At 33.6% G+C, this 17,896-nt stretch overlaps 1 protein-coding gene across 3 annotated transcripts in view; it reads right to left on the minus strand.

The window, feature by feature from the left end:
- Positions 1-12,510: 12,510 nt before the first annotated feature.
- The window catches only part of CENPK (centromere protein K), a 37,666-nt gene continuing 32,280 nt past the window's right edge, over positions 12,511-17,896 (minus strand). For 2 of the 3 annotated variants that reach the window (XM_036847792.1, XM_036847793.1), the window contains 2 exons: positions 16,038-16,091; positions 12,511-13,409 (listed from right to left, as the gene is read on the minus strand). In XM_036847792.1, the coding sequence (XP_036703687.1) occupies positions 13,251-13,409; positions 16,038-16,091 (213 nt within the window). In that variant the 3' untranslated portion in view covers positions 12,511-13,250. The remainder of the gene's footprint in view (positions 13,410-16,037; positions 16,092-17,896) is intronic. The other variant, XM_036847794.1, reaches the window with a different exon arrangement.

Raw genomic sequence — 17,896 nt, forward strand, 5'->3', positions numbered from 1 at the left:
TTAAGAAATGAAGGGGGAGTGGGGGTGGGGGAGGGATGGACTGGGAGTTTGGGGTTTGGCAGATGCAAACTATTACATATAGAATGCATAAACAACCTGGTCCTACTGTATAGCACAGGGAACTACATTCAACATCCTTTGATAAATTGTAATGGAAAAGAATAGAAAAAGAGTGTATATAATTAAAGCACTCACCTCTCAGTGGGAGACACCTTGGCTTAAAAAAAAATTGAAAATAAATTTAAAAATTTAAAAATTAAAAAAAGAAATGAAGATTATGGGAAAAGTGGAGGTGATAGCAAACCCCCTACCTAAAAAAAGCTTTGCTATCAGTCTTTAGAAATCGAGTTAAATATAAATGAATGGGCCCTTTCAGGAAATCAAAGATGGAATAAATGGAAATATGGGAGAGGAAGGAACTTGTATATATGTATGCCTGCATGCATGTGTGTATTTATTTCAGAGACTGAAAAACAGAAAGGCAGAAGAGACTGAGAGTCAAAGAATAGGGACTGAGGACATTTTACAGGTAAGAATAAACTTCTACCTTACAATTTTTAATATATTAGCATGCACATTAAATTTAATTTTTTTTTTAGTTAAAAACCAAGGCATGTCTTAAAATTAGACTGTTCTCTTGTATTTTCAGAAAAAAATGAGATGAAGAATTCTGATTCTATGCTTGTTTGAAATTATTAAATTGGAGCAGGTGACTATCTCTAAAGATGATGAGTTTTGAATTTACCTCCCAGACATTAAAACCAGATTCAATACACAAAATATTTTATTCTTTCAATGAGACTAGATGTGAATTTGATATAGTTAAAATAAATATTTTCTAATCTTTTGAAAGACTATTATAGGGTTTCTATAGTAATGTGCAAAGGCTCAAAGCATAAAGGAAAAGATTGATAAGTTTAAATTTATTAAATGAAAATTTTAAAAACATTAAAAAGTGAAAATATAAGCCAGAAAGTGGGAGAAAAATTTGTAACACATATAACTGAATCATAATAAATATCAAGAATATTGAAGGAACTCTCACAAATCTATAAGGGACAGCCCGAAAAAAATAAAAAATAAGAAAATGGCATAAACAGGAGAGTTGCAGGAGAAAAAACCTAATGACGAATAAATGAGAATGAAATGTTCAATCTTGATAGCAATCACAGAAATGGAAATGTTTCTCTTTCATCAGAGTGGCAAAAATGTTAAAATTTGATAATATCAACTGTTTTGGAGGACTGGGCAAACGGAACATCTAGTATATTGTTTTTTGGTTTTTTTCCTTTCTTTTTTTCTTTTTTATTTATTTATTTATTTTAATTTTTATTTTATACTGGAGTATAGTTGTTTAACAATGTTGTGTTAGTTTCAGGTGTATAGCAAAGTGATTCAGTCATACATATACATGTATCTATTCTTTTTCCAAGTTCTTTTCCCATTTAGGTTAGTACAGAATATTGAGCAGAGTTCCCTATGCTATACAGTAGGTCCTTGTTGGTTATCTATTTTAAATATAGCAGTGTGTATATGTTAATCCCAAACTCCCAATCTATCCCTCCTCCCCACCCTTCCTCCCTGGTAACTGTAAGTTCATCCTCTAAGTCTGTGAGTCCGTTTCTGTTTCGTAAATAAGTTCATTTGTATCATTTTTTTAAAGATTCTGCATATAAGTGATATCATATGATATTTGTCTTTCTCTGTCTGACTTACTTCACTTAGTATGATTATCTCCAGGTCCATCCATGTTGCTGCAAATAGCATTATTTCATTCTTTTTAATGGTTGAGTAATATTCCATTGTATATATATATACCACATCTTCTTTATCCATTCATCTGTCGATGGACATTTAGGTTGTTTCCATGTCTTGGCTATTGAAAACAGTGCTGCAACGAACATTGGGGGTGCATGTATCCTTTTGAATTATAGTTTTCTTCATATATATGCCCAGGAGTGGGATTGCAGGATCATATGGTAGCTCTGTTTTTAGTTTTTTAAGGAACCTCCATACTGTTCTCCATAGTGGCTGCACCAATTTACATTCCCACCAACAGTGTAGGAGGGTTCCCTTTTTTTGACACTCTCTCCAGCATTTATTGTTTCTAGACTTTTTGATGATGGCCATTCTGACTGGTGTGAGGTGATATCTAATATAGCGTTGATGGAAGTGCAAATTAAGTGCAAACACCACAAAGAACAAATTTGGCATTATCTAATACAGAGGAAGATATGCATCTTTGACCCAGCTATTTCATTTTTAAATATATAACCTTACAAGATTCTTGCACATGAAAATCCCCATTAATAATTAAGGCAACACTATGTGTAGCAGTGAATAAATGGAAACAACCTAAATGATTATCAATAGGGGACAAAAAACAGCTGTGATCTATTTCTACAACGGAGTATTATTTGGCAGTTAAATGATGAACAAAATCCACACATGTCAACATGGGTAAATTATATAACATTAATTTGAAATGCTGCAGTAGGATACATTATGATTCAAACTGGGATAGGCTGTATATATATGATAATTTATATAAAGTTTTAATTATAAATATTTTTAACACCAAATATATATCTCAAACTTACCAAAGTATGCAGAGGAAGAACATATGGTATCTTGATCATAGTTACCTGGCAGAGAAAGAGAAGAGGATGCAATTAAGGAGGAGCACAAAGGGAGAATCAACTAAATCTATAAAATTTTGTTTGAAAAACAAAACAACCTGAATTATTATCATAAAATGGTAACACCTGTTAGTGCTTCCCTGGTGGCTCAGTGGTTGGGAATCCTCCTGCCAATGCAGGAGACACGGTTTTGAGCCCTCGTCTGGGGGGATCCCGCATGCCACAGAGCAACTAAGCCTGTGTGCCACAACTGCTGAGCCTGTGCTCTAGAGCCTGCAAGCCACAACTACTGAGCCTGCGTGCCACAACTACTGAAGCCTACACTCCTAAATCCCGTGCTCTGCAACAAGAGAAGCCACTGCAATGAGAAGCATTGATACGAAGAGTAGCCCCCGCTTGCCACAACTAGAGAAAGCGCACGCGCAGCAATGAAGACCCAATGCAGCCAAAAATGAATGAAGAAAGAAAGGAAGGAAGGAAGGGAGGGAGGGAGGGAGGGAGGGAGAGAGAGAGAGAGAGAGAGAGAGAGAGAGAGAGAGAGAGGGAGAGAGAGGGAGGGAGGGAGGGAGAGAGAGAGAGGGGGAGAGAGAGAGAGAGAGAGAGAGAGGGAGAGAGAGAAAGAAAGAAAGAAAGAAAGAAAGAAAAAAAGAAAGAAAGAAAGAAAGAAAGAAAGAAAGAAAGAAAGAAAGAAAGAAAGAAAGAAAGAAAGAAAGAGGATATCACTGAGCTAACAGCAAAGACGATATGCCAATAGCCATTGCCTACTCTTTAGCATTGTGTGAAGGGCAAAGAAGTATAAAAATAAAAGGCAAGGTTCCTTCCCCCAGTAAAGTTAACTGCAATACTGCAGTTACTGCAAACTGCAATAAGTTACATAATTTAGTGACATATATTGTAAGTACTATGGGCTTCAAATAATAGAGAACTCAGTGAAGTCTAAATAATGATTTTTCGGACATCCATGTTGAGAAATCTTGTGGTCAATTTTGTAGTGCTTACTTGATCTCCCAACAACATTCAATTCAGTTGATCACTCCCAACCTCTGGAAATCCTAATGCCCAATGTGATGGTAGTAGGAGCTAGGGCTTTTGGGAGGTGCTTAGGTCATGAGGGTAAAACCCTCATAAAAGGGATGAGTGTTCTTATAAAACAGATCATACAGAGATCCCTCAGCCCTTCCACCATATGAGGACATAGCAAGAAGTCACTGGCTGTGAGCCAGGAAGAAGGCCCTCACCTGACCATGCTGGCATCTTGATCTCAGACTTCCACCCTCCAGAACGGTGAGAAATAAATGTCTTGTTTATAAGTTACCCAATTTGTGGTGTTTTCTTAAGGCAGCCAGAACGAACTAAGAAGCTCTTTCTCCTTGCTTTTAAAAACATTTTCAAGATACTCATTCTAAAAAAAAAAAAAAAAGATATTTATTCACTACTATGAAGTGTCTCTTAAATCTTTTTACCAATGTAATTTTTAATTGGGATGAATGTCTTCTATTTGTTGATTTTGGGGCACTCTTTATATATCTCAGATTAGAGTTCTTTGTTGGTTATAGATACTGTAAACAATTTCTCCCATTTTATGGGTTGCCTTCCAACTCTCTCTCAAGGTGTTTTCCTTTTTTATAGACAGAAATTCCGAATTTTAATATAACCTATTTCAATTCTTGTTCTTTTATGTTTAGAGCTCTTTATATTCTCTTAAAGAAATTTTTTGTCTACTTGCTATACATTTTTTTCTTACAAAAAAGCAAAAGTCATTGGTTTCTTTATAGTATGCAATGGTCCTGAAGCAAAAACAACCCTTTGCTCTGCTGCCATTAACAGTAAGAACGCATATCATGCTCCACAGTCAAAACAAACACTTTATACCCTAAGATAAGCCAAAATTAAGAGGGAAATCCTATCTCATCTCCAAAAAATCTTGAATATTTCCCCCAAATTAACTTCCTACCAAATTTTTATTCCTTACTTCCGCAATACTGATGCCTAAAGATACATGCATATGATGATGTAAAAAAATTGCTATTTTTTCCCACTATGAACAGGCTAATACAAACTTGGTAACCCTTTAGGGATTTTTCCTTTAAACATAGGTTGTATTTTTTAATTTAAATAGCCAGATATTCTGAAGTATGATATCTTTGCAACATCTTTTCCAGAAACACTTTTTCTTTCTAAATGTCTTCCTTTCATAACTGACATTAAATAAATTGACATGTTCATGACTGTTTATGCCCCACCATCCTCCTAGATTAACTTTTCTTCTTATTGAAGTATGTCTGCTAACAGTTCTTTCAGGGAGAGTATGTTGTGGGAAAGGTTTTTAGTTTTTACTTGTCAGAAAATTTATTTTGTCTTCATTCTTGAATAATAGTTTAGCTGGTTACAGAATTTTAGGTTGATGGTCTTTCTTTTCCCTCAGCACCAACATTTATTTTTGCAGGTGAACAATATAATTGCTATTTCTGTCTTGGTAAACTATCTTTTCTCTTTAGTATCTTTGAAAATTCTTTCTTCTTGATATTTTACAGCTTCACTAAACCGTTTGATGGTGTGGTTTATCCTACACAGTGTTCAGTGTGCATGTTTTTCTGAGGCTTTCGGTTGCTCTGCAGAAAAATTTTCAGCTATTATCTATTCAAATACTGCTTATCTATCATTCCTGCTATTCTTTTCATCAGGAACTTCTATGTTGGTGAAGTGCCTCAATTTGTTCTCTATCTCTTTTGTCCGCTCTTCATAATTTTTTTCTCTTTATTTTTCTGGATGAATTCTTCAAATAATCTTTCAATTCATTAATTCAGCCTTTATCCAGTCAAGAGTTTATCCTACTTGTAGAATTTGTATTTAAATTATTATATTTAATCAGATATGGGATTTATAATTAATTCCTTTTCATAACCAACTGTTGTTTCATTTGTTCCTATTTTTGTGTTACAATGACTAGCCCTTTTTAAATGGAAGAAATTTATTTCTCTCAATAGATGCAGAGAAAGCTTTCGACAAAATTCAACACCATTTATGATAAAAGCCCTGCAGAAAGTAGGCATAGAGGGAACTTTCCTCAACATAATAAAGGCCATATATGACAAACCCACAGCCAACATTGTCCTCAATGGTGAAAAACTGAAACCATTTCCACTAAGATCAGGAACAAGACAAGGTTGCCCACTCTCACCACTATTATTCAACATAGTTTTGGAAGTGTTAGCCACAGCAATCAGAGAAGACAAAGAAATAAAAGGAATCCAAATCGGAAAAGAAGAAGTAAAGCTGTCACTATTTGCAGATGACATGATACTATACATAGAAAATCCTAAAGATGCCACCAGAAAACTCCTAGAGCTAATCAATGAATTTGGTAAAGTAGCAGGATACAAAATTAATGCACAGAAATCTCTTGCATTTCTATACACTAATGACAAAAAATCTGAAAGTGAAATTAAGAAAACACTCCCATTTACCACTGCAACAAAAAGAATAAAATATCTAGGAATAAACCTACCTAAGGAGACAAAAAGACCTGTATGCAGAAAATTATAAGACACTGATGAAAGAAATTAAAGATGATACAAATAGATGGAGAGATATACCATGTTCCTGGATTGGAAGAATCAACATTGTGAAAATGACTCTACTACCCAAAGCAATCTACAGATTCAATGCAATCCCTATCAAACTACCACTGGCATTTTTCACAGAACTAGAACAAAAAAGTTCACAATTTGTATGGAAACACAAAAGACCCCGAATAGCCAAAGCAATCTTGAGAACGAGGAATGGAGCTGGGGGAATCAGGCTCCCTGACTTCAGACTATATTACAAAGCTTCAGTAATCAAGACAGTTTGGTACTGGCACAAAAACAGAAATATAGATCAATGGAACAGGATAGAAAGCCCAGACATAAACCCACACACATATGGTCACCTTATCTTTGATAAAGGAGGCAAGCATATACAGTGGAGAAAAGACAGCCTCTTCAATAAGTGGTGCTGGGAAAATTGGACAGGTACATGTAAAAGTATGAAATTAGAACACTCCCTGACACCATGCACAAAAATAAACTCAAAATGGATTAAAGACCTAAGTGTAAGGGCAGACACTATCAAACTCTTAGAGGAAAACATAGGCAGAACACTCTATGACATACATCACAGCAAGATTCTTTTTGACCCAGCTCCCAGAGAAATGGAAATAAGAACACAAATAAACAAATGGGACCTAATGAAACTTAAAAGCTTTTGCACAGCAAAGGAAACCATAAACAAGACCAAAAGACAACCATCAGAATGGGAGAAAATATTTGCAAATGAAGCAACTGACAAAGGATTAATCTCCAAGATTTACAAGCAGCTCATGCAGCTCAATAACAAAAAAACGAACAACCCAATCCAAAAATGGGCAGAAGACCTAAATAGACATTTCTCCAAAGAAGATATACAGATGGCCTACAGACACATGAAAGAATGCTCAACATCATTAATCATTAGAGAAATGCAAATCAAAACTACAATGAGATATCATCTCACACCGGTCAGAATGGCCATCATCAAAAAATCTAGAAACAATAAATGCTGGAGAGGATGTGGAGGAAAGGGAACACTCTTGCACTGTTGGTGGGAATGTAAATTGATACAGCCACTATGGAGAACAGTATGGAGGTTCCTTAAAAAACTACAAATAGAACTACCATACGACCCAGCAATCCCAATACTGGGCATATACCCTGAGAAAACCATAGGTCAAAAAGAGTCATGTACCAAAATGTTCATTGCAGCTCTATTTACAATAGCCAGGACATGGAAGCAACCTAAATGTCCATCGACAGATGAATGGATAAAGAAGATGTGGCACATATATACAATGGAATATTACTCAGCCATAAGAAGAAATGAAATGGAGGTATTTGTAATGAGGTGGATGGAGTTAGAGTCTGTCATACAGAGTGAAGTAAGTCAGAAAGAGAAAAACAAATACAGTATGCTAACACATATATACGGAATCTAAGGGAAAAAAAAAAAAAAAAAGGCCATGAAGAACCTAGTGGCAAGACGGAATAAAGACATAGACCTACTAGAGAATGGCCTTGAGGATATGGGGAGGGGGTGGGGTGAGATGTGACAGGGTAAGAGAGTGTCATGGACATATATACACTACCAAATGTAAAATAGATAGCTAGTGGGAAGCAGCCGCATAGCACAGGGAGATCAGCTCGGTGCTTTGTGACCACCTAGAGGGGTGGGATGGGGAGGGTGGGAGGGAGGGAGAGGCAAGAGGGAAGAGAAATGGGAACATATTGTATATGTATAACTGATTCACTTTGTTATAAAGCAGAAGCTAACACACCATTGTAAGGCAATTATACTTCAATAAAGATGTTTAAAAAAAAAAAAAAGAAATTTATTTCTTCCAGCAACCTCAAAATACACATTTTAAAGTCTTTGTCAGACTGTTCCATAAAATTAATTTCAGCGAGAGTGAAAGTTCCATTTAATGGTTTGGTGGAATGTTGCTAGCAGATAGAATGTCTTCAGTTTCAAGAAACATGAAAAACCTGTCTCAGTTGATTAAACCAGAAGGAAAATTTATTATCTTGTAAATCATGCTCCCCAGTATGGCAGCTCTAGGGTCAATTAATTCCCCAGTTCAATAACATTATGATTTGTTCTTTTTTGAGATTCTGCCATACTAAATATGCCAGATTTGTCCATGGCAGCTCTCCTAATGATTACAGAATGGCTAAAGAGTTACAGATGTTTCATGCAGACCCAATAACATTCACCAGAACAAGAGAAGCCATCTCTTGCTGAGAATTTTTTTAATCAGTAAGAAAAATCTTTCCCAAAATTCCTTAGTTCCCATATACCCCCTTTCCCCTTGCCTATAGTTTCCACTATCATTAACATCTTGTATTTGTGTTACACTTGTTACAACTGATGAACTAATACTGATACATTATTATTAACTAAAGTCCATAGTTTACATTAAGATTCATTCTTTGTATTGTATAGTTCTATGGATTTTTACAAATGCATAATGTTATGTATCCACCATTACAGTATCATAAAGAATAGTTTCACTGCCCGAAAAATCCCCTGTACTCCACCTATTCATCCCACCCTTCCCTGCCCTCCCCCCTACAAATCCTCCAAAACCACAACCTCTGGCAACCACTGAGTTTTTAACTGCCTCCATACTTTTGTCTTTTCCAGAATATCATACAGCTGGAATCATATAGTGTGTAGCCTTTTCAGATTGGCTTCTTTCACTTAGGAATATGTATTAATGTTTCCTCTGTTTTTTCATGGCATGATAGCTCATTTCTTTTCATGTCTGAATAAACCATTGTATGGATGTCCCATGATTTGTCCATTCACTTATTGAAGAACATCTGGGTTGCTTCCAATTTTTGGCAATTATGAAAAAGGCTGCTATACACATTGGTGTGCAGGATTTTGTGTGAACATAAGTTTTCAACTCATTTGGGTAAATACCAAGAAGCACAATTTGTGGGTTGTATAGTAAGAGTATGCTTAGAATATACTTTTTTTCCAAAGTGACTGTATCATTTTGCATTCCCACCAGCAATCAATGAGAGTTCCTGTTGCTCCACATTCTTCTCAGCATTTGATGTTGTTAATGTTGTGAGTTTTGGTCATTTTGATAGGTGTGTAGTGGCATCTCACTGTTGTTTAATTTGCATTTCCCTGATGACACACAATGTGGAGATCTTTTCACCTGCTTATTTGCCATCTGTTTATCTTGTTTGGTGAGGTGTCAGTGTAGACATTTTGCCCTCTTTTTAATTGGGATGTTTGTTGTCTCATTGTTGAGTTTTAAGAGTTCTTTGTATATTTTGGTGAGTTCTGTGTTATCTTTTTCAGATATGTGTTTTGCAAACATTTTCTCCCAATCTGTGGCTTATTTTTTTCATTCTACCAGTGTCTTTAACAGAGCATAATGTTTTAATTTTAATAAAATCCAACTTATCAATTTTTTCTTTCATGGATTGTGCTTTTGGTGTTTTATCTAAAAAGTCTTCACCAAACTCAAGGTCAGACTAGATTTTCTCTTATGTTATTTTCTAGAAGTTTTATAGTTGTGCATTTTACATTTAGGTCTATGATCCATTTTTAGTTAATTTTTGTTAAAGGTATAATATCAGTATTATCAGTGACCAGTTTCTCTTTTTTTCCAAGTGCATGTACAGTTGTTCTACCACCATTTGTTGAAAAAGACTAAGATTTCTCCATTGGGTTGCTTGCCTTTCCTCTTTGTCAAAGATCAGCTGACCATATTTGTATGGGTCTACTTCTGAGCTCTCTATTCTGTTCCAGTGATCTATTGTCTGATTTTTCACCAGTTTCACAGTATCGGTTACTATAGCTTTATAGTGAGTCTTAAGGTTGCTGTCAGTCCTTCCACTTTGTTCTTCTTCAATATTATGGCAGCTATTCTGGGTCTTTTGTCCTTCCATATAAATTTAGAATCAATTTGTTGATTTCCATAAAGTAACTTGCTGGGATTTTGATTGGGATTACATTAGACCTATAAATCAATTTGGAAAAGAATTGAGACTTTTAACAATATGGAGTTTCACTACCCATAAACATGGAATATGTTTCCATTTATTAAGATCTTCTTTGATTTCTTTTATAACTTTGGTAGGTTTCCTCATATAAGTCTTGTACATATTTTTGATGTTAATGTAATAATGTTTCGAATTTCAGGTATATAGGTAACAAATGACTTTACTATGCTAACTTTGTATCCTGCAACCTTGCTATAATTGGTCTTTAGTTCCAAGAGATTTTTTGTTGGTTCTTGGGATGTTTTTTTGTCTCGCTGCATTAGGTGGAACTTCCAGTACAATGCTGACTAGCACTGGTAAGAGGAGACATTCTTGCCTTGTTCCTGATCTTAGAGAGAAAGCATCTAGTTTCCCACAATTAAGTATGTTAGCTCTAAGTTTTCTGAATTTTTTTTTTTTAAAGAATAAGTAATAATGCATCAGATTGTAGATGTTCTTTATCAAGCTAAGGAAGTTCCTTTCTATTCCTAGCTTGCTGAGAGTTTTCATCATGAATGTGTTATCTCATTTTGTCATATAGCTTTTTTGTAATCTATTGGTATGGTCGTATGATTTTTCTGTTTTAGTCTGATGATATGATGGATTTCATTAATTGATCTTTGAATGCTGAACCAGTTTTGGATATTTGGAATAAATACCACTTGGCTGTTATGCATAATTTTTTGTACTATATTGTTGAATTTGATTATTTTGTTGAGGATGTTTGTACCTATGTTCATGAAAGGTATCTGTTTGTAGTTTTCCTTTCTTGCAATGTCTTTGTCCGGTTTTGGTATTAGGGTAATGTAATGTTTTTGTCTGGTTTTGGTATTAGGATAATGCTGGCCTCATAGAATGAATTAGCTTCTATTTTTTGGAACACAGAATTGTCATCATTTTCTTCTCAAATTCACCAGTGAAACCATTGGGCCTGATGTCTTCTGTTTTGAAAGCTTATTAATTATTGATTCGATTTCTTTAATATATAGGCTTATGCAAGTAGCTATTTTTCCGTGTGTGAGTTTTAGTAGATTGTGTCTTTCACAGAATTGGTCCATTTCATCTAAGTTATAACATTTGTGGGCACAGAGTTATTCAAAATATTCTTTTTTTTTAAAATTTATTGTATTTATTTATTTTTGGCTGCATTGCTGTGCATGGGCTTTCTCTAGTTGTGGCGAGCGGGGGCTACTCTTCATTGCGGTGCGCGGGCTTCTCATTGCAGTGGCTTCTCCTGTTGCGGAGCACGGGGTCTAGGTGCGCGGGCTTCAGTAGTTGTGGCACATGGGCTTAGCTGCTCCGTGGCATGTGGGATCTTCCCAGGCCAGGGATCGAACCCGTGTCCCCTGCATTGGCAGGCAGATTCTTAACCACTGCACCACCAGGGAAGCCCCCAAAATATTCTTTTATTACCCTCAATGTTCCTGGGATCTGTAGTGATGGCCCCCACATATAGGTTCTCAGAACTTGAAACATTTTCTCCAGCATACTCAAAACCACAAAAAAAAAAACCTTCAAGGGCTGTAAGCTTAGATGGAGTACAAATCAAGACTAATTCTGCTATAATTTACTTTGTCTATAATTGAGATGAAAAGTGGGCAAAAAATCATGCTATGTTAGAAGGCTGGGTTAACAAATTAAAAAGTAGGATGCAATCATCACAGTTTTCTTTAAAACTTTACACAAGATGCTACAGTAAAAAGATCCAAACCAATAGATGTATGTGAAATCAAGACTTGCCAAATAAATCATCAAGTTGTTTACTGCCTTTATCTATTTCTTTCTGTAATTTGCAACACAGAGAAGTTCACAGACAACAGTATTATCTGCTCTTGTCAGATAGAATTATTGTCAGACTTATACTGCTAGCACCATTTTTCCTTTCTCCAGTAACTTTGAGGAATAATAGGTTGCTCAATCCTTTGACTCCCAACTAGAGTATTCTAGGAAGGTACTTTTGTATGTCATCTTCCCATAAAAGAACTTACACATTTTCTAAAATATAACAGTATTTGTATTTTCTATAAAAGGAACATGGTATACTTGGAATAGTTTTTGCCTACTTTAAAAAAGATGAAGTATTTAAGGTAAACAAGAAACTTGGATACTATAATGCAGTAGAAAGCATTTTCAAAAATAAAAGTATACACTAAGTCGTCTTAGAAAACTAATGATACAAAAAGTATTTGGAATTCTCTAGTTTAGTTTATATGTAGTTCTATAATATCATCATTTATCTACCTATGAAAAAGTCTATTTAGTTTATTAAAATATCATGCCACATCCCCAAAAAAGCTAGAGAGTTTTAAATGAGAATTTTATTTACAGAAAAGTCACAGAGGATTAACGAAATTTCATGAACACAGTATTGTTAGTAATAATTAACAGAATCAAGAATGATTTAATATATATTATCACTTGTAATATAATACACATTAAAATATAGTTTTCATGCTACCTTTATCCATTAGTTTTTTTAACATTCCAATTTTTAACAAATCTAGAAATATGGCAGTATACATGGAACAGATTTACTAAATACTTTTAAATTATGCTTCCTTCTACATTAAGATACTAAGTCAATTTTTAAACCTCCTGCAAATTAAATGGTCTTTCCATTACAATTTGTAAATTTAAAGGATGTAAGCACCAAATGGAAATCAAAATGCATAAAAGAAACTGTCATAAATTTTAAAAGAAAAATATTACATTATCAATATCATAAATTAACAACGAATTTTCCAAAGAATATCGCAGAAGTAAGGTATATTTAAAGTTTTGTAATGATTAAGTCTAGGATATTTTTCACTTGCATTCTTGTCCACCCAGCTGAGAATACCAAAGCAATGACTGACTGCGAAAGGACCATTTTTAAATGAATAGTGGATGGCAGCATGAGTCATTTTAAGCACAAAAGGAAGATGGACTATGTGCTTTGATTTGCAAATAATGTTCCTTATCCAAGTAATTCTCAGTGTTTCCATTATCCTTGAATGAAAAGATTCTTTAAGTACTGTGTGAAAAAAAGACCATCTTTTTACTGATGGAAGGCTTCTAATCTTATTCGGGTTGGATCTTCTGGATGTCTCAAGGCAATTCCATTACGCAGAAGCAGCTCAATATAAGGTGGCCAAAAAGAATCACTAATTTTGACATAAGGGTCATGTGGAACATCAAATAATCTATTTAAAAGAATCTAGAAAAAAAATCATTCAAAATATACCTTACTTGGAAAAAAACTGATACAGCTATAATAAAACATTAATGAAGTTTCTTACCAAAGAATGTTAATGTCTTTTCTCTTTGAGTAATTGTTTATATCATAATTTCTATGTATTAACTTAAATAGTTGATTTTCTTTTTTAAAAAAACAAATAGTAGTGAATGGAAATAGCTTTAAAATGAATCTTTGCACCTTAACTTTTAAAATTCCTAAAAACTAATTAAAAGGCACTTACAATTCTCCCACTTCTCTTAGGATTAATAATTTGTTTATGTTACAAGATTGGTTATAGCCATATCTTACAAATAAAAATAAAAAACTTAAATACTCACAAAGTTCAAAAACAGCATACATGTCTTAATATTTGGGGGAAAGAGAAATCACCAATGCTACTCTTCCCCAAAAAAACACCTATTCATCTGATAAATCTTTGAAACAACAATTCTATCATCATTATTTCCTTCAAATTATCTTAAACATCGTTGATTTCTTCACTAAGGATATTGAGGGGTTACAACCACAAATTGGGACGTTTTGAGTATCTGCAGTAAATTATATAAGACTAACATTTCCCGAACTACATTCCATGGAATTGGTCTCCCTAAGGATGCTCTTAGTATGGAGAAACAGGGTTCTATGGTTATATAAGCTGGAGAAAGACTGCCAATGTGCACTCAGAATTACCTGTATATCCCAGATCCACTGGCATTAAAAAGTTTTTTTAAGAAACACACATTTAAAATTCTTTAAACACTAATGTTCTATGAAACATACTGAAAAATGCTAAATATGTTTCAATTATTACTCTACCTCCTCAGCTCCCACACAGTGCCTTCACAAATTACAAAACCAGAATCCAGAAGGGTTAAAAGACTCCTCAAGGGGCACATAATTAGTAACAGATCATGGATTAGACTCCATATCTCTGAATTGCCAAGCCAAAGCTTTAATTTAAATATATTATATTAAGAAACACAGAAAAGGAAAAATACAATTTATACAAATATAAAGTGCCATAGAAATAAAATTAAAACTATAAAGCTCTCATCTCAATCACATTTCATAATAATATCAACATTTCAATTCTTTTTTTTTTTTTAATCTCAATTCTTGAAATAATTTCATCTGTCATTAACTTTAGCTATTTCTTTTTTTTTTTTTAGGTGCAACATGTGGCTTGTGGGATCTCAGTTCCTCAACCAGGGATTGAATGTGGGCTGTGGCAGTGAAAGCTCGGAATCATAACCACCAGGCCACCAGGGAACTCCCTAACTTTAGCTACTTCAGAACCACATCCTGGAGAAAAAAGCTCTTGGCCTCATTTCTTTTAGGTATGATAAAAAAATAATTAAATATTATTCCCATTTTAGAGCAACTGCTTATTTTAATATAATTTAAAATTTTACCTTTCATTTCTAACTTCAATTATATTAATCAAAATTCTAGTAGATGCCAGAAATAATTAAATGCTAAAAATTCTACTTTAACATGAACATGTATATTGGTTTATTCTTCACTGAACTGCAGTTTAAATTCTGTTTACATTTATTACTGATAATACAAGCCTTGGAGACAAAAATAGTTTCTAAATCTAAGTTTTACATGGTATCCCATAGTGCACTATTCAAAAATTACACATGTATTTCCCAGTTAACAACTGTCAATATTTGCCACATATACAACTTTTATTAAAAAAAAGTCAAGTCATCCACGAGAAACAGTAGTTTCGGTATAAACTGGAGTAAATAGGAATATGTTAAAAGATTCAAGTCACAATCTAAACAATAATTGTATTTTGCTTTTCAAAGTAATAATATTCTATATTAAGATATCCTGAGGCACCAAAACCATTTAGCTAGATAAATAGAGACTTTAGCATCCAATGCATAAAATTACAATGTGAAACAAGTTTTCTGAAATCACTTTATTCTAAACTTACCAATGACTTTAAAAAGCCACATTAATTGTTAAATAGCTCTTCACAGACTACCTTCCTCTCCACCCAATCTGCAATAGGTCATCATATCAAGATTTAAGTATTTAATATAGTCGGTAATTTGGCTGAAGTTCAAAAACTTCTTTTTTTAAAAGGTCAAAGATATTTGTAAAAAAAATAAAAAGCAAATGTCAGGCAGAAAAAGGTGTAATGAGTCCTTACATTATGAAAAAAGAAGCTGATGTTATTTAAGGAAAATCTGTGAATGAAGTTCTGCAACTTTGTGGAAAGAATCCTTAAACTCAATTGTATATTTTAGATAGAATACAGACTGGCCAACTAAAGATTACATCAATGTAACAGCATAGGCTTTCACTGTGTAGATACTAAACAACATCATAAAAATTTTCTTAAAGTAATAATCGGGAACACGATTAAGAGTAAGACTTTAGTTTCATCTTCTTCTAAAAAATAATATTCTTTCTTACTACATAGAAAATAGAAACTAGTTTTATACTAAGATAAATTAATATATATAATAAAGTTTGGTGTATACATTAAGAACTAAAGCAGCATTTTTTTCTTTTTCAAGCCTATGTATAATTGTTCACAAGTCACTAATGAAGAGATATCTTCAAGACAAAACAACTACACAAAACACTTACCTCTAACATTTCATGCAGTGTTATCAGCTGTGCAGTTGATTCTTGAATGTTTTTCTTTGAGAGAAGTGTGAATAACAAAGAATTAACATTTCAGTTCTAATGGCAGAATATTACACTGTATTTATTACAAAATTTCAAAAATTAATATTCCTCAATTGCAGCAGTACAAGATATACTAAAACCAAACATTTATAATGAGATGATTTAAAAAGAGTTCTGAAAGAAAACAACCTGCTGTACTAAACAGTAAGGTTCATAAAAATAGTTGAAACAACCTCTAAGACAGGGAAATCTTTTGCAATTACTAGAAGATACAATTCAGAGTATCCACCTATCTATCTATCTATCTATCTATCTATCTATCTATCTATAAATATATAATGGATAAATTATATCACACATATTATATATATTCACATAAATGAAAATCTAATGTTTGAACCTTCCCAATCAAAATATCCCAAACAAATGACATTCCAGACTGTATTGATACAGCTTCGGGACAGGAAACTTGCTTCCCAGGGAGGTTTGTTCATCTTTCTATAGTTCTTGACAGTTCCTAATATTAACTCAACTCACTAGTTCTTTTTTTCTTGGAATGACAGAGAATAAATCTCATTCCATTGTATATAGCTAAGATATGTCTCCTTCGTTCTTCAATGTTTTAAACTCAAGAAAGATATTCTAAGTACCTCCACTAAATATCATCCTATTTTATTTGGACCGTCCTATTTTATCTTGGCCAGTTAAAAAATACAGTTCTAATTCTGTCATCCAACAAATTTACTATCTAGTCCTCTCTCAATTTCATATCATTTGTAAACTTTGATGACTATGTCCTCTACCTCTTTATCCAAATTACTGTTAAAAATGTTCCATAGGATAAAGTTCTAAGGGAAATCTTCTAGGATAATACTAAATCTAATCAGCAGCTTTTGAGTTCAGACATTCAACTAACTACAAGGTCTCCTACTATTGTGACATCTAGTACTTTCCTGACAATAGTCAAAGATTAGCATGGAGTCCTCCTAAGGTTTTATAGAAATACAAATATATTAAAGAAATAAGCAGCAAGGCACAGATTAAAATATAAAGGTTTCAGACAATCAAAGAAAATGCAGGAGAAAAATATAATGAAAGAAAACAAAGAAAAAAATGTTTCAACATAAGGATATGATAAACAATGTAAAATATTATAAAATAAAATTGCCATGAAATGCAATGTGACCTAAATCTGCCCCTGGAAACAATACATCATCTTCAAAGCAAAACTGATATTGAATGATCAACATTGTGACATATCCCTGTTAAGTTACTGAAGTTCAGAGATAAAGAATCCTTCAGGCAAATAGTCAGAAGGAGCAAGACATCTACAGGCTGGCCTCAGACTTCTCCACAGTACATTCAATCTGAGAAGAATGGAGAAACCCCTTACCAAGTCTTGTGACTTTTAAAATCTCTGCCTAAGATAAGCCTTTAAGTATACAGCAAAGTATGTTCAGCATTTAAGAATTCAAAAAATAAAACACCCAGGAATTCTTCTTGAACAAATTACTTGTCAAACAAACCCATCATATCAAACAATGGATTAAACTTAAAAACTCAAAAATGAATGGTAAAAGATGATGAGGATTGAATCCAACATAATGTACAATAAAGACTAAATGTATACATGAATGATGGTATCAGAACAGAATATAAATGCAATGAAACTACCAAAGTTAAAATAAATAACACAATTTATTTATTTTAAATAAAACTCTGATGGCACCTTGATCTTGGACTTTTGGCCTCCAAAACTATGACAAAATAAATTTATTTTGTTTAAGCCACCTGTTCTTTGGTATTTTGTTATGGCA

This window comes from Balaenoptera musculus, chromosome 3, assembly GCF_009873245.2.
Source record: "Balaenoptera musculus isolate JJ_BM4_2016_0621 chromosome 3, mBalMus1.pri.v3, whole genome shotgun sequence".
NCBI classification, from domain to species: Eukaryota; Metazoa; Chordata; class Mammalia; order Artiodactyla; family Balaenopteridae; genus Balaenoptera; species Balaenoptera musculus.